Genomic DNA, 24,243 nt, shown 5'->3' on the forward strand with positions numbered 1-24,243 from the left:
CCTCGCAGCATCTTGCCATTGCATCAATAAGGCTTCTGTACAATAAAAGAAATTATAACTAAAAAGAGTGTGAGGTTTAGACCCGATTTATGAAGGAGTTACCAAGGGAACAGAAAAATAACAGGAGAAACAAAAACAAAAAACTAGAGGAAATTTTAGCCTCTGATACCATAGCTACAGGAAACAGTAAACACAGCCTATTTTCTAGCCCCCAAAATATAAAACCTCACATTAAACTCCTATTTTGCTCAGCTCCTTTACTCAATAAATATGTTTGACTTTCAACAAAAGATTAAAAGGCATGCTAAATGACAAAAATCTGTACAGAAAACTTCAATAATTCAATAATAAAAGTACAAACAATCCAGGTAATTAATAGGCAAAGGACATGTACAGACAATTCACCAAAGAAGGCATTCACATGCCTAATAAGCACGTGAACAGATGCTTGATATCATTAGACATTAGAGAAATGCAAATCAAAACTACAATAGGATACCATATCATCACTGCAAGAATAGCACAATCAGAAAAATAGAAAACAGCAAATGGTGGTGAGGTTGTAAGCACATTGGACCCTTATCCACTACTGATGGAATTTTGAAATGGTGCAACCACTATGGAAACAGTATGGCATTTCCTCAAAAAGCTAGAAATACTTTATGATCCAGCCATCCCACTCTCAGGTATATGTCTTAGAGATCTAATGGCAGTGACAAAAACAGCCACACGTATGCACATTTATGTTCACTGCAGCATTATTCAAAATGGCAGAAAGATGGAAACAAGGTGAATGCCCATTAATGGATGAATGGATAACTAAAATGACATACAATGGACAACTATGCAGCTATAAAGAATAATGAGAGTTTGCAAAACATCTTATAATACAGATGAATCTAGGGGATATTATACTAAATGAAATAAGTCAATGAAAAAGGAAAAATATTGTACAATCTCACTTTTATAAAGAGACAATAAAATAGATGTATATACAGAAATCAGTGTTTTTTCATAGCTACCAGGGATGAGTGGCTCAGAGGATCAATCTCTAGAAGTAGATATTTGTTATTTTTGGCGATGGGAAAGGCAATACCAAATGTGGGTGAAGTGTGCATAACTTGATCAAGGTCAAGCACCAGAATATAAGGGGCATTATTAGTAAATGCTATAACATGAAATTTTGAAACAGTAGCAGTAATAACCAAAACATATGAGTGGTTACATAGCCAGATATGTATGCATATATATGTATAGGAAGGAGCTCTGGTTGCACAGTGGTTAAAGTGCTTATCTGCTAACCAAAAGACCAATGGTTTGAACCCACCATCCTCTCCGTGGGAGAAATATGTGGCAGTCTACTTCTGTGAAGATTTATGGCCTTAGAGATCCTATGGGACAGTTCTACTGTGTCATATAGGGTTGCTATGAGTCAGAATCAACTTGATGGTAATGGGTTTTATATATATAGGAAGGTATATGTGTGTATAGATGTGAGCATGTATAGGAGTATCCATACACATATGCATGTACATCTGTGTGTGTGTTGCATATATACTCATACATATAATAAAGCACATAAAGGGACACAGTCATAGATACTTCCCAGACATAATCAAATACCTAATAGGATTGGTTTATTGGATTTGAAGCCTTGGGCCATGATCTCATTGGACAACTTTGTCAATTGGCACAACATAGTCCATAAAATTTATGTTCTGCACCCTAGTTTGGTGAGTAGCACCTGGGGTCTTAGAAGCTTGTGAGTAGTGATGCTATGAGTCTCTACTCTGGAGCAAAAGAGCAAAACAGAACAAAAGACTCAAAGAAGAAACTAGTCTATAGGATTAATTGCCTACATGTACCACAACCTCATCTATCCTGAAACTAGAACTAGATGGTAACCGGCTACCACTACGAACATTTCTGACCAGTCCCAGATAGAATAGGAAAAAACTGTAGAACAAAACTCAAATTCTTTAAAAATAAGCTAGAATTACTGGGCTAGTAGAAACTAGAAGTGCCTTCAAGACAATTGACATGGGATACCCTGTAAACTTTGAACTGGAACCACTCCTAGAGGTCTCTTTTCAGCTAAATACTAGATTGGTTCCTAAAATAAGGAATATCATCCATGATTTTGTGCTCCTTTAAAAAAATGTAGATAAGACAAAACACTCAACATTTACCTTCAAGCAAAGAAGAGGGTAGGGAAGCTAGAATAAGGGAAACAGTGCAACCAGAATGGAAATAATGAGAATGTTGACACAATATGGAAAATGTAGCCAATGTTACTGAATAATATGTACAGACATCGTTAAACAGGAAACTAATTCTGTGCAAACTTTCAATAAAAACACAATAAAAATAATGAAAGGAAAAAATGAACTTAAGTTAACTGTGAATATATATTGCAGACTCTTGGGCAACTTAGAAGTTTAACTGATATGCTAAGAGAAGATAGAAAATGGAGTCATATACAATGCTTAATTAAAACTGAAAAAGAGTGTAAGGCCAAAGAAAGAAGCAAAGAACAAATATAACAAATAGAAAAGTTACAAATATGTTAGATATTAATACAGCTTTATCAATAATCACATGAAATGTGAATGCTCTAATACATCAGTTAAAAGACAGAGACTATCACAGTGGAGAAAAGAAAAATGTTATATTATCTACAAGAAACTCACTTAAAATATAAAGACACAGATAGATAAAAAGTAAAGAGATAGAGAATACTATACCATACTAATTCTAATCAAAAGAAAGATGGAGTAGCTATATTAATTTCAAACAAAGTAGAGAAAGAAAAATTATCAAGGATAAAAAGGAATATAATAATAAAGGAGTCAATTATCCAAGAAGACACAGCAGTCTTGAATGTGTATGAGCCTAAAAACAGAACATCAAAATATGTGAGGCAAAACTGATAGAACTACAAGAAGAAAGATAAATTCACTATTTTAGTTGGAGACTTCAGCACTCCTCCGTCAGTAGTTGACAGATCCAGCAGACAGAAAGTCAGTAAGGACATAGTTGAATTGAATAACACCATCAACCAACTGGATCTAATTGACATTTACAGAATGCTTCATCCAACAGCAAAATACACATTCTTCTCAAGTTCACATGGAACATTCGACAATTAGGCCATATCCTGGGCCATAAAATAGACATTAACAAATCTAAAAGAGAATAAAAATCATACAAAATATGCTCAGAGACTACAATGGAATTAAACTGGAAATGAATAACATAGAAATAATGGGAAAATCCTAAAATATTTCTTGATTGATCAGCACACTTCTGAATAATACAGGGGGGCAAAGGAAGCCTTAAAAGAAATTAAACTATTTTGAGCCATATTAAAATGAAAATACAATTTATTAAAATTTGTGAGATGTAGCAAAAATGGTACATAGAAGGAAATTCACCAGGTTGAATGCATATATTAGAAACAAAGCAAGACTTAAAATAATATAAGCTTCTAGTTTAGGACGCTAGATAAAGGAGAGTAAATCAAATCTAACATAAGCAGAAGAAAACAATAAATATTAATGCAATAACCAATGAAATTGAAAACAGAAAAACAATAGAGAAAAAAAAAAACTGTCCTTGAAAAAGTTCAATAGAAGTGACAAACTTCTACACAGGCTAAGCAAGAAAAAAAGAGAAAAGACACAAATTAGTATTATTAGAAATGAAAAGAGGGGCCATCACTACTGATCCCACAGTAAAAAATTAATAAAGGAACATTAAGAACAACTCTATTCTGACAAATTTAATAACTTAGATGAGACTAATTCCTCAAAAGACACAGTCTACCAAAACTCACACAAGAAGAAATATGTCATTTGAAAAGACCTGTATCTATTAGCAGGAGCTCAGGAAGCACAGTGGTAAGCACTTGACTGCTAACCTAAAGGTCAGTGATTTGAACCCACCAGCTTCTCCATAGAAGAAAGATGTGGCATCTGCATCTATAAAGATTACAGCATTGGAAACTCTATGGGACTACAATACTCTGTCAAAAAGGGTTGCAATGAGTCAGTGTAGACTCAATAGCAGCTGCTTTATTTGTATTATTTTGGGGTTTTATATCTATTAAAGAAATTGAACCAACACTTAATAACTTGTCGAAATGGAAAACATCAGACCCACATGACTTCACTGCTGAATTCTACAAACATTTAAGGAAGAAAGAATACCAATTCTCTACAATCTGTTCCAGAAAATTAGAAAAAGGGAATGCTTCCTAGCCCATTCTATGAGGTCAATATTACACTCATATCAAAACAGATGAAGACATTACAAGAAAGGGCAATACTCTCATGAACATAGATGCCAAAATCCTCTACATAATATTGTTGTTATGTGTTGCTGAGTCGGATCCTACTCATAGCGACCCCTCCTTGGGTTTCTGAGGCAGTATCTCTACAGAAGTAGATTGCCCATTCTTCCTTCCCAGAAGTGGCTGGTGGGTTTGAACTGCCAACCTCATGATTAGCAGTCAAGTGCCCTAGGCACTATGCCACCAGAGCTCCCCAACATAATAAATCTCTCTATATCATCTCTATCTCTGTCTCCATCTCTCTCTCTATCACTATTGCCATCTCTACCTATCTGTATCTAATCTTATTGGTTCTGTTTCTCCAGAGAACCCAGCCTAAGATTTCTAGATATCTATTATTCTTAATTTACTGAGAGGTTTTTTTTTGTTTTGTTTTGTTTTTTAAATCATGAATGTTATTGCATTTTGTCAAATGCTTTTTATGTATCTATTGATGTGGTCATATGCTTTTTCTTCTTGAGGCTGTCGATAAGATAGATTCCATTCATTGATTGGAAGATTGGGCAATCTACTTCTGTAGGGATCTCCCCTTGGAAACCCAAGGAGGGGTTGCTATGAGTCGAATATCTAGATATCTTAGGCTGGGTTCTCTGGAGAAACAAAACCAGTAAGATTAGATACAGAAAGGTAGAGACAGCAATAGTGATAGAGAGATGGAGATAGAGACAGAGATGACAGAGAGACAGAGATTTATTTAATGAAGTTGGTCATGTGATTGGGATGGGAGCAACAATTCCACAATCTGTAGATCAGGAGATAGGCTTACAATTACTTAGGTTTTATGTCCCCAAATCCACAGGTCAGGTGATGAGAAGTAAAAAGTAGAAAAGTTCTGGCAAGGTGTCTACTTATACTCTAGAAGTATATTACACCCTAAGGGAAACTTTCTTTTTGCTTGTAAGGCCTTCAATTGATTGGATGGGTTCTATCCGCTTTATGTAAGTTAATCTGCTTTATTTAAGGCCAATTGATTTAAGCACATGTAATTAGATCACAACAGTATCTAGACTAGTGTTTGACCAAACTGGGCATCATAGCCTAGCCAAGTTGACATATAAAATTAACAATCAGAGAGGGGAACTTCTTCAAGTTGGTAAAGAATATTCACCAAAAAATTGTAGCCAATATTATACTTAATGTGATGAGCTAGATGCTTTCCCCCTAAGATCTGGAACAAGGCAAAGTGGTTTCCTCATACCAATTGATTTATTATCATACTAGAAGTCCTTACTCACTGCTGTGAAGTTGAATCTGACACACAGTGAGCCCTCCTTAGAGTCCCAAGGCAGTATCACTATGGAAGCAGATTGCCCAACCTTCCTTCCAAGGAGTGGCTGGTGGGTTTGAACCACCATCCTTCTGGTTATCAGTCAATAAAATGTCAATGCCTTAGGCACTACACCACCAGTGTTCTCTACTAGAAGTCCTAGCTAATATAATTAGACTTTCTTAGTTTCTTATTATTTTACAGATGAAGAAATTAATAGAGGTAAAGTAATATGACCAGGATCACACAGCCAGGCAGTTGGCTCCAGAGTTCAAGCTTTTGACCATGATAATCTGTTACCTCTCAAGAGCATCACTTCAATTTTGAACAAGTTATATCTTGAGATGCCCTTGAAATATAAAGTGAAGATGATGAGAGAAGTAAATCTGATTTAGAATAAAAATTTTATAGGTGTTCACTTATCAATGATAAAGTAAGTGTAAGTGAGGAGATGTGAATGAAATTGTAAAGGAAGAGTAAAGAATTATAATATAACAGGCATAACAAAAAAACTGTGACTCTCTAAATCTCCCTGTTTGGTTGGAGAATGTGCTATCTTCTCAAAAGATTGAAATAGGGAATAAAAATGGCAGAAGAAAATCAGAAAAGTTTAATCTCCAGGGAGCCAAAGAAAGAGAGTGTTTTCAAAAGGATGATGTAGTTCTGTGTCCAATGCTCCTTAAAGGTCAGGTAGCAAAGGATTTAAGATTACTTTGGAAAAAATTCCTTTAAACATGGAAATTAATCTTCTACCTTTCTGATTTTTTCTTCTTACAACAGAGACTTCACTAAACTAAAAGGCACACACACACACACACACACACACATACACACACACACACACACATATATACACTCACAAGGATAAAGAAAAGAGGAGATGTAGAAGATGAGAAATTTCAACCAATTTTTAGAAGACAAGAATGTAATTTTTATACATCTACATTATATTGTATAGTATATTATTAGTTCCAGTGTAAAGTATGATAAGGGATATGCAAAGAGAAATAAACTAATTTACCCCACAGACATGCTTAGAACACTGGAGACACCAAGTACCAAGCAACTGAAGAGACTTAGTGCTAAAAACAGTAGAATTGGTTGAAACTCTTTATGTAGTGGTCATATTATAAAATACTACCTGACTTTGCCCAAATAAAAGACCAAATTTTCTTCTCCAGAATATTTTTTCAGAACATTCTTTGGCTTGCAGGCCCATCATCCTACAGAGATATCCATCATACATATAAAGCTTCCAATTAACTATTCAAAGTTCCCCTCTTTGATACTGAAGAACATCCACCAGATAGTTATGGAAAGATATCATGAAAGAAAAGGAACAAAAGGAAAAAAAAAAAAAAGAGAGAGAGAATCGAATTTAGAAATAACACAGAGATGAAGGGTGTTCTGGTTATCTAGTACCTGCCACTCTGACAAGAATATACCACAAATGGGATGGCTTGAACAACAGGAGTTTATTCTCTTACAGTTTAGAGGCTTTAAGTCCAAGTTCAAAGTGCCAGGCTCTAGGGGCTGGGTGAAAGCCCCTCAGCCTTGGGCTTCAGTTCTGCCTCCAGCTTCTGGTTCACTGAAGCTAGAGGCGTTTCTTCACTCAGACAGCTGCTGGCTGCTGAGGCTGAGAAGCCCAAGGCTGACAAAATAGCACAGTCCCGACGTTACCAGACCACACAGCAGGCCATTAATTTAAGTCCATTGTAAGTCCCAAGGTTGGCAGAGCATACATGGCAGGCTGCTGAACAATGACACAGCTACATGCAGGGTCCAAGCGTACCATAAGTTAGACACCATTCCCAAAGCTGCTTCTTATATACACAAAGCAGACCACATACCCAAAGCAGCTACTCAGCTGCTTATGGTAGATCCCACCATGGAATTGATTGCCAGTCTCATCATGGGGAATAACTACCACGAGCTTCCCAGCCGTTCAACCAGGCCTAGCCAAGTTGACACACAAACTTAACCACCACAAAGGGGAAAAAGACAAAAAACAAATAGGATACCACAGAAAAGAAACATTCAATTAACAATATATATTCCTTCAAAAGTAAAATTATGCTATGAGGTAAAAGATAATTCAGTAGATGAATTTAGAAGATAAAGTTGAGAAAATCCCCCAGAAAATAGAGTAAAAAGACAGACGTGCAAATTATAAGAATGTAGGTAATTAAAGTATAGAAAAAATATAGGAAGCAGGTCCTAGAATTCCAGAAAAAGGAAAAAGAAAACAAAAATATGAAGAGGAGGAAATAGAAACAGTAACAGAAAATTTATCAGAATTGGAGAATATGTGTTTTTTAATTGAAAAGGTCCATGAAGTACACAATACAATGGATGGGGGGAAAAAAAAGATTCAAACACTGACCTCAGTCAAAGGACTGAAAATAAAGTGAAGAATCCTATCATTTTTCTGGTAGAGAGAAAAGTGGGTGTGGAACAGGATTTTGCCTTATAATTGAACCGACTTTCCAGAGAACCTTCACAGCTGAAAATAATAAATGGAATATGTCTTCAACTTTGTGAAAGAAATGATTCTGAAATAGAAGTCTGTATCCACCCAAACTATCAGTTATTTGTGGGTGACAAAAGTCATTTTCAGGCATCCAACTTCTCAAAAAGTGTACCAGGAGACTTGCACAGCCAATTGTTGTAATTTTTGTCAATAAGTTGTATACCTGTAAAAAGTTGAATTGGTAAAAGTTGTATGATATATATATTTACAACAATGACAAAAAAATAGCTACTGAGGCTGCTTATGAGCAACAAAAAGTCTCATAAGATTTGGTTTCTTGGTTTGGAGGTTTAGGGTCCTAGTTTCATGGGACATCCTAGATAATTGACCTAATAACACATACCATGCTTCTGTTTACTTCCTACTTCATTTTGTAATGTCTGGGGATCTTTAAAGTTTGCAAGCAACCATCCAAGGCACAATAATTAGTCTCTAGTCATCTGTTCCTTTAGCAACAGCAGAAGAAGGAGAGGAGGGAATAGAAGGAGGATATGAAATATGTGACAAATTGCCTCCAATGAACAACAACTGCCTCCTTTGCCATGAGATCAGAAGAACTGATAGTGCCCAAATACCACCATTACTGAACATTTTGATCAAAGATTCTATAGAAGAATCCTAATTGAAAGGTGCAAAATATGAAACAGAATTTAAAATTCTCATGGACTTCAGTCTTCTTGAAACCATGAAGAGAGAATGAAACCTTGAAATTATTGCCCTGAGGTAATCTTTAAATTTTAAACCTAGAATATCCCCTGAAGTCTTCTTCAAACCAAATAATTGTTGAGCTCAAGTCATAAAATATTTTCACCTTGAGCATTATGCTCATTTAAGATCTATATGGATCAAAGTGACATTAGCAACTCAAAAAATTAAATAGGAACTTTAGGGGGCAGTGAAGTTATATTAATGGGGAAGGAACAACTCACAAAAGGAGAGTTAGATTGATTGTACAACTTGAAGAATGTAATTGATATCATTAAATAGTATATTTAGAAGCTGTTGAATTAGTATATATTTTGAATTTGTATATATTTTGTGTATTCTCAACAAGGTAAACAATATTAAAAATTTAATTAATGAATGACTTAATTAATAGAGAAACATGCTGCATCAAATAAAGATTGAATCTCAGTACCTGGTATAAGATGATTATCTTGAGTCAGGAAAAAAAAAAAAAAGGGATAAATTAAAAAAGTAAAAAATCTGCCTAGCAAAAATCTTTTTTTTTTTTTTTTGGCAAGTGACTAGACAGTATTTTAAACCCAACCAAAGGAATAAATCTAGAAAAAGACATAGGATCCAGGAAACAGAGATATAACACAGAAAAGCAAAATTCACAGAATGATAGCAAAGAGAAAATCCAGGATGTCAGACATATATGACATCTAGAAGGAAAAAAAAAAACACTCCAGACTAAAGCAGTGAAATATAGGACTCTTCAGAAAAAAAAAAAAAAAAAAAAAAAAGGAAGAAAGAAATGACCGATAATATGCATTTGATACATCAAGAGGATATAGTCAGGGAATTTTCTGCTAAATTAGTGACTTCTTGCTGATACTTGCTCCTGCCAAGTTAGCTCCCAACTCATGGTTGTTGTTTTTGTTAGGTGCCATCAATTCAGCTCCAACTCATGGAGACCCTATGCACAATAGAACAAAACACTACCTGTTCCTATGCCAGCCTCACAATCCTTGCTATACCTGAGTCCGTCATTGCAGACACTGTGTCAATCCATCTCATTAAGGGCCTTCCCTTTTTTCATTGACCCTCCTCCACTTTACCGAGCATGTTATCCTTCCTTCTCCAGGGAATGGTCCTTTCTTATAACATGACCAAGTAGGTGAGACAAACTCTGGACATTCTTACTTCCAAGGAGCATTCCAGCTGCACTTCTTCCAGGACAGATTTATTCAATCTTTTGGCAGTCCATGGTACTTTCAGTATTATTAGCCAGCACCACAACTCCAAAGCATCAACTCTTCTTTGGTCTTCCTTATTCATTGTCCAACTTTCACATGCATATGAGGTGATTGGAAACACTATGGCTTAGGCTAGGCGCCCCTTAGTCTTCAAAGAGACATCTTTGGTCTTCAGCACTTGAAAAAGGTCTTTTGCAGAAGATTAGTCCAACACAATATGTCCTCTGATTTCTTGACTGCTTCTTCCTTTGGTGTTGATTGTGGAACCAAGTAATATGAAATCTTTGACAACTTCAATCTTTTCTCCATTTATTATGATGCTACTTATTGGTCCAATTGTGAGGATTTTCATTTTCTCTTCATGTTTATGTCATTTTCTTTATGTTATGAATATAGATCATCATCCATTCTGCAGACCCCAACTTATAGGGGCCCCATATTTTACAGAGTAGAACAGCTCCATAGGATTTTTATGGCTGTAATCTTTATTGAAGCAGATCAGCAGGCATTTTCTCCTCCATATCCCTTGGTGGGTTTAAACCACCATCCCTTAGGTTAGCAATTCACTGCAAACTGCTTGTGCCACCCAGGCTCCAGGCTATATTAGTGGCAGAACTTTTAACTCCAAGGAAACAAAAAGATGCACAAGAAATAAGTGTGATCAAATTTCATGACTACTATATCCATAATAAAATAAATATTAATTTAAAACAAATATATTTATTTATGATCTATCTATTTTAGATGATTAGAAGTATGTGGGAATTTGGTGAAAAGGAGATAAACTCACACATTACATACTAGGAACTTATTGTTGAAAACATCAAGAATTAGCACTATAAGTAAGCTATTTAGACACATGGAGGAAAATACTAGGAAAAACACTTAAAAGAAGTTGAAAGTAATTGTGTGCATGGAGAAGAAATCAAAGATGGAAGTAGTTAGGTCTGAAAGATAGTCCATGAACTAGGTACCAAAGTCATCAGTGGATAAAGAGGAAGATTAAAGAAACTGGTAAATGGATGGGATGAAGAAGAGTTGAGGATGTTATTAACAGGTAACAAGATCCTCAAAAAATCAGAGGTTTCATAGAATGAGATATGAGTGATGGTTTTTAGAGAGCAAGGAGAACAATAGCCCCGTTATCCAATCTGGAGCGTGTAAGGTGCAAGAAAATCAGCATGCCCCACTTGTAAAGGTGATATGATAAATGATGACCTTGGGAGAGAACCAACTTTAATTTAAGGAAACATTCAATGAATAGATTGTAGCCTCATGAGATTATAGATCATGGTATAAAGCACAATCTAAGAGTTCAGAGGGAGTAGAGGAGAGAGAAGTTGGGCCAGGTTAAAAAAAAAAAAAAAAAAAAAAAAAATGGCACATCATGTGGATGAAACAACGGATAGGAAAGATAGCTAGAAAAACTTACATTTTGGGTCAATGAAGCAGTCCTAAGTGAATTACATTCCAAAAGTCTTAGTGGGCTGTGGAGACTCTGGCCAATGATTTATATGCAAGGTTAGGTGTTTTCTTTTCTTCTTAATTCATAATAAGTTTGGACAATGGCAACAAGAGATAGCTATTAAGAAATAGCTGTATGGTCTAGAATACAAGGGTAAGTGCAAAACACCAGACAATAGGAAACATGAACAATTGATTCATCACTTATTTGTGAGTCAGAAGCAGAGGGTCTATATATCTTGAGTCAGCCTGCTGGGTGATCAATGTGGCATCTAGTAACTCAAACATCTTTTGAGATATCACCCTCTTTGCCAGTAGTCTGCCTCCCATTTAATATGTCACCAAAGAGAGACATAAAAGCTACCAACCTCATAGTCAGGGATTTTAAGATCAAGTAACACAGGTTAAAAAACATGATTCACACTCCTAGAAATGAGAAATGTTAAGAGTTTGAGAGATCAAAGGAAAAGGTGAAGAAAGGTCATCTTTTTTATATTATTTAGTCACACAGATTACCATGTGAAAACAACTATCCATAAGTGCTTACTCATAAACTTGTCCCCAAAATAACAGAATTTATCCTTTTGTTAATTTCAGTAGTTAGCAGAGGCAATAAGGAAAGCTTTGATCAGACACCAAACAGTTCCTCAGAATGTTTTTAAGAGCTATTCATTTGACTCCAAGCAATTTAAAAAGCAAAATGCTATATTATTTTTATAAACTATTAATTTCTGTTTCAGCAATAAATTTATGTTGATAGTCAAACATGTCAATATATCAAGTGCAAGTTTCAAATTAATACTCATTCAATACTAACACAGTATTTTACAAACTGGTTTGACTATTGTAAATTCAAAAATGAGTAAAACAAGATTGTCTCTTCAAAGGATTCACCTAGTACCTGGGAAAATAGTACTCACAATTAGGAAACAAGGGGATTAGTGCTCTGAGAACTCAGAGGAAATACTCTTTATAGAGGACATTCATGAACATAGTGACCTTTGAGTTAGAATGAGAAAATGTGCAAGCAAGTTAGCAGCATCTGGTAGTGGTTGGAAGAGAGAATCCCAAATGAATTGATTTATTCATTTATACATTTATTTGTTAACTCTATTGTTATTATTGAATATCTATGTTGTATCAAGTGCCACAACAACATAAAGATGATCAAAGCACAGTTCTACCCTCAAGAGACTACAATCTAGAAGAAGAATGACATAAAAAACCAAAAATATTTTAGTTAAGTGTTTTAGTTGCCATGGCACAGTCTGTGCAGGACTGCATGTTTCATGGCATTTGGTCAATATAATCTAAGAGAAGAGAAGGATATGCTGGGGATATCACAGGAATTTCTACCATAATTAAAAGGATTTTTCTTGTCAAAATCTTAGGATTTTCCCCAACTTTTCATAAAACTCACATACTACTGGAAATACAGATTAGATTATTTGCTTTAGAATGAGTCCCGCTTTATAAATCCTTTAGTTTGTACTAGTACCTGTAACATATTGGTTATTAAATAATTACGTGTGAGTCTCTTGAGGGCAGGAATAGAAATAATGAAGTTTGGAGTCAAAGAGAGGACATCATAAACCTTACAGCTGAAACTTGAATATGCTTTCAGAAATGGGAGGAATCTATTTTTCTTTTAATAAAATCTTGAGGTTTCTGTTCTTCACTGTAATTTTTACAAATTTTCAAATATATTATGGACCCATGTTTCAGGTTAGAGTGTAAGGGTGGTATATTTGAATACATATAGATTATATAGATAGATATATAGATAGATAGATAGATTTGAACTTAATGTTTGGGTGGTATTCTAACTCAATTCTGCCATCGAAAAAGCTATGTGATAATGGGAAGTCTCTTAAAGAATCCAATTCTTTATTTGCTAAATGAAAATAAAACATATCTCACATACCTTGCAGGGTTGTTTAAGGATTAAATGATATAATGCATGTGCATGCCCTATATAAATGTTAACATATTATATAATTATAAAATATAAGCCAAAATTAATTTGATAAGCTTTGGATATTACATTAAAGGCTTCAAAAAGGCGATAAATTAAGCAGGATTTTTTTCCTGTTTTTCTCTAGTGCAGTGCCTGGAGATGACCACCAAACGGAAAATCATCGGCCGTCTGGTGCCATGCCGATGTTTCCGAGGTGAAGAAGAGATCATCTCAGTTTTAGATTACTCCCACTGCAGCCTTCAGCAGGTGCCAAAGGAGGTCTTCAACTTTGAACGGACATTAGAGGAGCTTTATCTAGATGCCAATCAAATTGAAGAGCTACCCAAGGTAATATTTGACAACCTAAAACATACACTGTAAATGAATATATGATAATTTCTAAAGATGGCATAATATTAATGTTAATTATAGCCTTCTACCTGGGTATAAGACAAATCATTCAAATTGCTTAAACTTCCCACAATATTGTTGTTACCTTTTAATATTGCTCGATTTGAAGCTTCATGTAGTATGTTAGAAAGAAATTGCATTCCATGAAAATCATCATCTTATAGATTATGACTTACTTTAATTTAAAATAGCCTCCATGAAAGTACAAATTGGTTGATCAACAGTTTATGTTTAGAAGAGGTAGAAAAAATATGACACTGTATCCCAGAACTGAAAATTTGTATATTGTATATCAAGGTGACATCATTTTAAAACTTGGATTATGTGTTGTAAGTCTAGGAAATATGTTTACACACATACACACAAACACTCACACAAGTGTGCAGTATATACTAATATTAAAAAAACATGAATTTGAAATATTTTATTATTATTATATCATTTTTGTGGCATAATAAAGTTAGCTAAAATGTTTAACTAATATCAAACTTTGAACACACAGACACATACTGCCTTTATAATATTATGCTACCCAAAAAAACAACAACAACAACAAAAATGCATCCTCTGACCTTGTCTTCCATTGGAGAAAATGTTGATAAGAGATTAGGTAAAATAGACCAAAGCCACATAACAGAGAAGTTCAAAATCTAAAACATTGGACCTAAATGATAACCTAAAGAAGTGATTCAGATTAAGTAGATAGCACAGCTTTTACTGGTGAAAGACTTACATAATGGGTTAGAGGGGAAAAAAAGATGTATTATGCAGTACATTTCCATTGCTTGGGCTGAAAAAATGTCTATTAAATATCCAGTAATCAGAGAAATAATCCACCATAATAAAAACTATCTTCATTATTAATATCTGAGATTTCAATGTCTTCATCAAAATAAATTATGAATGATTATTTTCATTCTGTAGTATGAATTATGGTGTTTGCATAGCATTTGAAAGGCAACAGCTATTCAATGCTTACTTCAAAAACAGCATACTTAATTTTGACAACCTAAGTATATATTATTGTTCATGAGGGCTGGGTCATACCTGAAAACACTTTGTCACATGGGTTAACACCAGATTGTACACTAAGTAGATATTGGACTGAAATGACTGCCCCCTCCCCTATATTATGAACAACTTGAAGACAATGATAGTATCTTATTCATCTTTGCATTCCCTACACAGGTGTGCATGATGTTTTTTACATGTGGATACACAGGCTACTGTTGTCATTGAGTAAAGGAACAATGTAGAATATTACATGTACTATGGGATTCGATTAGCAAAACTATGTGAGATTTAACTATTCATAAATGTAGTGTTTATCTCTAATTTGGCAAAATAAGCACATGTGTTTTAAATAGCATGTGTGTGCGTGTGTGCATGTGTGTGTGCATTTTTAAGCCAGGCCAAACCAGGGTTGCCAGATAAAGTATAGAATGCTCAGTTAAATTTGAATATTAGATTAAAAATACACATACTTTTTATTAAAAGTATATCCTGAATTGCATGGGATATCTTATACTAAAGAACGGTTTCTTACTTATCTGAAATTCAAATTTAACTGGGAATCCTGTTTTATTGCTAAAATTGGAAGCCCCTAGGGCAATCTAGCCATTTAAAATCAGTTTGTAGATCCACGCAACCAATTTAATAAAATGAATACTAAAAACATGATTAATTAGTAAAGCAAATATGTATTTAATATCTATACAACTACACAATGCTTGAAGCATTAAGGGTTACAGGAGAATTCAATCACAATTACTGTTTTAAGGATTTGACAATCTAATTGCAAGAAAACATTGAAGCATCAGAGGACAGTGCACAACAATATATGATCAACTCCAAAGAGCCAATACTTTGGCAGAGCTTATGTACAGAGAAGAGTTCCGTTTTGAAAGGAGGCAGGCAGAGCTTGACTGAAAAACATATAAAAATTGAGATATATATATAATATATACATATATCTTTTATATATATATAAGATATATATATATATAAAGAAAAGAAGGTGAACAGTGGAGAGGAGAGTCTGGAAAGGCTGGTGCATGTGACTGAATACCAACAATATGTAGGAAGAATAGGGAGACACCACATTTTGACAAACCCTCAGAGCCACACAGCCAATGCTTATGACTTAATGAATTAGATATATATTATTATTGTAGAGTCTTATACATCAAGTAAGTCACTAAGAGCCTAGAAAGGCTTGGAGGAAATACTTTTAATATATTATGGATGTTTGCTTAGTTAAAACAATAGATTAACAATAAAAATACTACAAATGAACCAAAGATTTAACATACCTTTCCAATGTGTTAGCATTAAGGAGATTTTTTTTTTAATGATTGGTGTGCTTTATATTTTTCAAAGATCTTAAGGTTTCTTTGATTTCTCAAATTCTATTTTGCTACTTCCATAAAACAGCCCTGTGGTATGTTAGTTTTTTCTGAAGTTTATAATATTGACATATGATCTACATTATCTGATATTTGAGATATTATCATAAGAGGATATTGATATATTTGTGTATTATTAGCAAAATAGGATAATAAGAAACAAAAAACAATAATGTACCAGTTAGGATTCATTATATGTGTTTCAATAATAGAAAACTCAGTCTAAATTGACTTAAAAAATACATAGACTTGATTGGTTCATATACAAGAAAGGTCTATCTGTAGACTGCAGAATTTAGTTGTTTCTGTCTCTCTATTGTGTCTTCTGGGGTCAACTTTATTCTGAGGCTAGCTTTTCTCATGGTGGCTACAACAGTTTAAGAGTTCATTTCTGCAGCATCCAGAAAGAGAAATAGCTCCTGGTAACTCTCTTCCTCCAAAGAAGGAGGAAGTGACTCCCCAGAATTACTCAGCTAACTTGTCCTAGATTTCATTGGCCTTAATTGTGTCACATGGCCATTGCTGAACCAAACTCTTCAGCTATGGGATTACAGAATCAACCACTATGGCAAGAAAAATGGGACTACTCTGATTGGGTTACACAGTGATGGGCTACTTATGTGGAGCTGTAATTGCTGGCGGCAATGCAAGGATAAAGGCTTAAGGAATATTAGGGATGTTACTACAATGTACACTACAACCAAAGTGTTATAAAATGGTTGTTTTAGAAGGAAAAGTTATTAATCAAAGACTAGGCATAAAGACTTTAAAGATTTGTGGGTAAAATAGTAAACTCATACAGGACATAGGTCTTCAAACTTAGATTAAATATTTTTGGTCTGCCATCTTAATTACAGCTTTCTTTTTTATTCCTCTAACATTGTTACTGTTGTGATTTTTTATATGTTGAGTAATAAGACAATTTTTTTTATTAATTGGTATTATTTTATGGCAAGAATTACCTTTCATAAATGTTTTCATTATTTTTTGTCTGGTATTTTTATACAAAATGCATTCTAACTGTCCCTTACTCTCTACTTCAAGATGTTATACAACAAATAGAGAACAAAAAGTCAAGGTTAATGGAATTAGGAAAATATATGTCAAGAATGTGTCAGAAAAGATTCAAAAATAGAAAAGAACATGAAGTATTTTGATTAGGAATAGTTCAATCTCTTGGGTAAGTTTCTGTATTAAAAGGTAAAAATACAAGATGATATACCTTTCTCACAGTGACAGAAGCACCAAGAAAAACAAACTCACTGCCATCGAGTCGAGTCAGATCCAATTCATAGCAACCCCTCCTTGGGTTTCCCAGATGGTATCACTACGGAAGTAGCATGCCCAATGTTGTTCTGAGGAGTAGCTGGTAGGTTTGTATTGCCAGCCTTCCGGTTAGCAGTCAAATGCCTTAGGCACTAGGCTACCAGATTATAATTTAGTAGTTTTGTTTGTTTTTCTGAATTCAGAACTTAAAATTACAGACAGGTATCACAATGATTAAGTGTTCAACTGTTAACCAAAACGTTGGCAGTTTGAATCCACCATTGGCTCCATGGGAGAAAACATCTGGTGATCCTCTCCTGTAAAGATTATAGCCTAGAAAACCCTGTAGGGCAATTCCTTCTGATCTATATGGTCAATATGAGTCAGAAGCAACTAGACAGCAAACAATAGCAAAAATGTGAGAAGACAGATGTGGAAAAAAAGTAATAAAAAGAAAAGATGCAGGGAAACTTTCTGAAAGTGAAGAGAAACTTTAAAGGGAGTAGAAATAATTTTGGAAAAATCATTATGTGATCAAAATTGAAGGGCATGGAGAGTGCACTTAGAAGACAAGGTAACTCAACTTATGTAAAGGAGAGCTTATTCCAAAGTATTTTAAGGAATAAAAGTCTGGGCTCAGGACCCATATAAACATTAGTTTGAATCCTAGCACTACTATTTGGTTGGAAAGGTATTTTATTTTCTGGGACTCTCAGTTTCTTCATTAATTAATCCAGAAAAGAATAGTTAAATCTTTGATAGATAGCTAGAAGATAGCTTGTTGTTGTTGTTGTTTGCCTTCGAGTCGGCCCCGACTCAAAGCAACCCCTCCTTGGGTTTCCGAGGCAGTATCACTACGGAAGTAGGATTGCCCAACCTTCCTTCCGAGGAGTGGCTGGTGGGTTTGAACCACCAGCCTTCTGGTTAGCAGTCAAGTGCTTTAGCCACTATGCAGCTAGATGATATATATATAAATGATAGCTATATCATAGGTAGGTAGGTAGATAGACAGACGGATAGACAGATAGATATATAAGTCACACTGGTATCAAGTCAATTCCAACTTATAGTGACCCTCATAGGGATTCCAAGGCTATATTTCTTTACAGAAGCAGATTGCCTCATATTTCTCCCACAGAGTGGCCGATGGGTATGACTGCCAACTTTTTGGTTAGCAGCCAAATGCATTAACCACTATAGTACCAGGTGGATGGGTAGATGGGTGATGATGAAGTATTAAGTGAGGTAATACCTGTTAAATACTGGGCATAAAAAATACTCATTAATTGGTATGTTCATTTCACAGTTGAAAAAAGCTTTTCATGGGTGTTGACTATCTAACCTAAAAAAGGTATGACATGACTTCCTCTCTATCCAAAATCTCCAAAGACAGTTCTTGGAAAGAACCCCATAGCTACATAGTATTTAATAGCTTTATACCCTGTACTGCTACACGATAGTACTATTTCTTCCTCAGGGAATTTCTTTAACTAACAGAATCACAGCATTTAGTCACAGTGTTTAGTCATAATTTTTAGTAGATGGAACCTCAGAAATAATTTAGCCCTCAGTGTTTACTAGTAAGTAAATTCAGGCTAGAAAAGTTAATGGGATTCTCTTAGGTCACAGGAAATGTTATAATCCTATCCAAAGCTATCACCAAAGACTCCACATTAGTGAGGGTAGGATAGGTTATGTTGAAGTAACAACAAATCAAAGCCTCAGTGCCTAACCAAACAGGAGTTATGCTTTGTTTCCCGTGATTTTTGACAGAGGCCATTGTTCTTGAGGAACTGTAAGCTAACAACTAGTACAACATTCCACTCAATGCAGAAATACCTACTTATAATTTATTTTACAGAAGTCATCCAACCTCTTCATAAACATTTCTACTAATGGAGGAAATCACTAAGTTAAGAGACAGACTTATATTATTGAAAAGTTTTAATTAGTAGAAAGCTCTCCAGTATGTTGATAATGTTTCCCTACATCCATCTATCTATCCATTACTTGCATAGGTGCCAATGCAAAGATTATTACAAAAGTGCTACAAAGATTATTAAGGCATGCTTTCACTGGACAAGAAACTGTGCTTCCAGCAATACTATCTTGGTCATTCAAATATTTTAAAGGATTTCATATCATATATATTTTTTTTTTCCTTTTCTAAGATAAGAGCCTCGGTGTCTTTGACAATTTTTCTAAGACATGCTTTGTAGACTCTTGATATCTAGGTTATTTTCTTCTGGATGTAGTTTGTTAGCTTGGTTTTAGATGTTGATTTATCAAATGAAAATATTTTATCCAAGGGGAAGTACCCAAAAGAGAATGAAAAAAGTATATGGGAGCTCAGGAGAGAAGTTAAGGTTCGATATGTGTATTTAAGTCATCTTCGTAGAGGTGAAAGTTCAAATGAGGAAACAAAACAATATCCCTTAGAGGGAAAAGAAGGTAATTGCAGAAGAACAAACATTAAAATTTACAAAGCAACATTGATAGTAAAAACTGTCCCTTGGAACAACATGTGCTCTCCCAAGCAGTCATGGCAACTTTGTATTCAGTAGTAAAATTGGGAAGCTTTATTATGCACTTTGCTATATAAAAAAAAAATATAAATAATTTGTTGCCATTGGGTCAATTCAGACTCCTAATGATCCTACATGAGCTCTGGTAGCATAGTGGCTAAGGCACTTGACTGCTAACCAGAAGGCTGGCGGTTCAAACCCACCAGCCACTCTTCGGAAGGAAGATGGGGCAATCTACTTCCTTAGTGATACTGCCTTGGAAACCCGAGGAGGGGTCACTATGAGTTGGGTCCGACTCGACGGCACATAACAACAACAATGATCCTATGGCGTGGTGATTAAAATGCATGGCTGCTATCTAAATCGGCAGTTTGAACCCACTAGTTTCTCTACAGGAGAAAGATGTGGTAGTCTGCTTCCGTAAACATTTGTAGCCTTGGAAACACTGTTGGGTAGTTCGACCCTATCATGTACAGTCATGTTGTTATGGATTTAATGATATTTATATAGATTTAATTATATTTCCTAAAAAAGAAATGTTGTAGTCTTAATCTCTGAATGTGAATTTATTTGGAAATAAGGTCTTTGAAGATACTATCAGTTGTTAACATGAAATTATACCAGAGTCGGGGCCGACTCGAAGGCATATAACAACAACAACAACAACAGTAGAGTCCTAATCCCATCTGAGTGATGTCTTATAAAAGAACACAACAGACACAGAGACAGGGTTAGAAAGAGGGAGGGCAGCCATGTGATGGAATAGACATAGGCAGCTGCACACCAAGGAATGCCAAGGATTTTTAGCAGCCACCAGAAGCTAGGAGGAAGACATGGAGCAGCTTTTCTCAGATCTTCAGGAGGAGGCAACGTGCCCAACACCCTGATTGGGACTTCTGGTTTCCAAAACTATGAGACCATAAATTTCTGATCTTTAGAGCCATGCCCTTTGTGGTATTTTATTACTACAGCCTTAGGGAACTAATAGACTCATGAAACCAAAAGATTGACTCCATGGGTGAGAAGAATGTGATACCTTGATTGATTTTAACTTAGATTTCTATAGCTTAAAAAACATATTTATTCATAATGACTAGAAGGAACAGGATGTCTCTTAGTTTCTGTAATACCTTCAAGGATAATTCTGGATATTTCCTGTCTTCCCAAGCATTTGAGATTTAAAGTCATGGGCATTTTCACTTTTGTTGCTCTTGTAGTTGCTGTCGAGTTCATTCCGACTAATGGTTACATGAGACCAGAGTAGAACTGTTCCATAGGGTTTTAAAGGCATGACCTTTTAGAAGCACCCTGCCAGACCTCTTTCCATGTGTCTGCAGCTGAGTTCAACCACCAACCTTTTGGCTAGTAGTTGAGCACTTACAAATTTGTACCACTCAGGGACTCCATTTCACTTTTAATAACCTCAAATTAACTGTTTAATGTATGAGGTAGGTGAGGATCTACTATCTTATCAAAATGCAATTAAACATTCGGAGGTCCATAAATAGGTGAGATGTGGAAAAGTCATGTAAACCAAAAATCAAATTCACTGCTCTCAAGTTGATTCCAACTCATAGTGATCCCCATTGAGTCTCTGAGGCTGTAAATCTTTATGGAAGTATATTGCCCCGTCTTCCTTCCGCGGAGTGGCTAATGAGTTTGAATCAATGACCTTCTTTCTGGTTAACAGCCACATGCCTTATCCACTATGTGACCAGATCTCCTTGGGAAAGTCATATAAAAAATTTAAAATAATTGGCAGGAAAATCAAAGACCAAATATTAATTTGAATATCAATCCATGCATGTGTTCTTAAAACTTTCTCATTCCTAGAGACACATGTATGGTGTCTTCAGCTGGGCTTTAGTTTTGCCTGAGAATGACCCAGATTAGTGGATCTCACACATATAAATTTCAAAAACCAGCAATATTTAGAAAGTTAGAAAGTTATTTTGCTAAATAAACACTTAAAATCTCTCATATATGGCTTTTATTGTTTTATTTTTGAAAGACTACTTTAACAGCCAAAAGTAGAAAACAATTGTACACTCAGAATGAATGGTATTACTTTACAAGAAAGGATGGGCAGCAAATTTACAGCTCCCCTTTTAAATAATAGCTTTATTGAGATATAATTTACATATCATAAAATGTACCTTATAAATTATAAAATAAAGCAGTTTTATTATATTCACAGAGTGGTACAACCATCACCATTCTTTAGTTCCAGAAAATTCTCATCACCTCAAAAGAAGTACTATATGTATTAGTCACACCACATTCTCTTCTCATCACCACTGGCAACCTCTAGCTCCATGGATTTATCTACTCTAGATTTCTTATACAAAGGAAATCATACAATATGAGGTCAAATGACCTCACTTCACATAATGTTTTCAAGGTTCATACAAATAGAACCATAAATAGACAAACACTACTTCTTTTTCATGCCAAAAAAATATTCCATTGTGAGGCTATACCATACACCCCTTTTTAGAAATAGAACATAACACTTTTTAAATTCAGAAAATTACCATAAAATGTTATTTTTTAATGACACAAGTATATAATTATTTTCTTAATACAAGTCCATTAGTTTTGGGTTCTGATGTCCATAGTGTACATGAAGTTGGGCTACAATACCTAACTTCCTCCACTACTTTGTTCTTCTTGAGACCATGGATGAAAATTTTATTTCATGCCAGTATATATAGTACAATTGAAGAAAAATTCTTAATAATATTTCACTCAATTCAGAATATCCTAGGTAAACTGAGAGATGCCAGGAATCATAGCCTTTATATGTATAGCTGCTTCTCCTGGAAAGAAAGAAGACATTGGGAAGCCCAGTGCCAAGCAAGGTAGGGCTATAGGAAGACAGCTGTAGGGTGCTCACTACTCCCTGTTGACCATTCATGCAGGGCTATGTAGTGGAAAGACTGGTAATCCGATGGAAATAGTCAGGCAGTTACCAAAGGTGGATGTTTTAGACTGGTGAAAATTTTGCCATGGCAAGGCTCCAGTCACTAGCCAGTGAAGTCACAGAAATTCTAATTCTTCAGAAAATAAATGAGCAAAAAAATGTGCCTGAATCATGCCAGTAGCCAGCAGTTAAAATAGAGTTCCAAGTTAATGACCAGCAAATGGGCTATGACAACTCTGTTGGAGCTGTTTGGGTGAGCCTCAATGTAAATTCCCAGCAAGCTTTCTCTCAAGACACTTTTTCTCTGCTCTTTTCTCTGCCAGCACTGTTCTTGCATATGGCTTGCTTCCTCATTTCCTTCAGATCTCTTCTTATCATCATCATCATATCCAAGAACCTTCTTCTCATCATCATACCAAAAAAAAAAAAACACCATCCCACCACCACCATTTCTCTCCTTCAACAAAAATTCAGGCTTAATTATATCTCTAGAAGATTTCTATTTCAAGTCCCTTATGTAAACAAGCATAAGATTCTATCTAAGTTCTGCATCATTGCTATAAAGCATTAGAAAAAATGGCACCCTTCTATAAGCTATTATTTTAGAAAAGGTAAAATTTTGGACAGTGGACAAAGGTGTAGAAGGAAAGAAAAGTTGGAGGAGATCTGCTAAGACACAGAAAATAAAAATCTCTCCTTTAACAGGTTTTGTTTGTTGACGCTGATCCTGGAGGTTGGGGTGAGATAGAGTAATGTGTGTTGTTCTTACATAATCTATAAGTAACTACAGTGTATTCTTTGCACTTTTGCTTCCTCTTAAACTCTCAGCACTTTATCCATATAAATTAGAGCTATCCCACAATATTTTATCCAATAAAGAAATGTACTCTCTGGCTCTAGAAGAAACAAGGCATGCCATGGAAGGTACTTTTTATGTGTTGAGGGTGAGGGAAGGAATATGTTTCCTAAAATTTCTTCCATATTTATCGTTTTGTGATTGACTAGCTAAAGATTCTTTTATACATACATAAATACATATATATATTGTTTTTGTTGTTATGTGCCGTCAAGTTGGACCTGACTCATAGCAACCCCTCCTTGGGTTGCCGAGGCAGTATCACTACGGAAGTATATTGTCCCATCTTCCTTCCGAGGAGTGGCTGGTGGGTTTGAACCACCAGCTTAGCAGTCAAGTGCCTTAGCCACTATGCTACCAGAGCTC

General features: G+C 35.1%; 1 protein-coding gene across 1 annotated transcript in view; it reads left to right on the forward strand.

Annotated features, from left to right (window-relative positions):
• The window catches only part of LRRC7 (leucine rich repeat containing 7), a 601,965-nt gene that overhangs the window by 116,431 nt on the left and 461,291 nt on the right, over positions 1–24,243 (forward strand). The window contains 1 exon segment of the mRNA XM_007948315.2: positions 13,637–13,839. Within this exon segment, the coding sequence (XP_007946506.2) occupies positions 13,637–13,839 (203 nt within the window).

This window comes from Orycteropus afer, unplaced genomic scaffold, assembly GCF_000298275.1.
Source record: "Orycteropus afer afer isolate SDZICR_OR568_19922 unplaced genomic scaffold, OryAfe1.0 scaffold00213, whole genome shotgun sequence".
In the NCBI taxonomy this organism is placed as follows: domain Eukaryota; kingdom Metazoa; phylum Chordata; class Mammalia; order Tubulidentata; family Orycteropodidae; genus Orycteropus; species Orycteropus afer.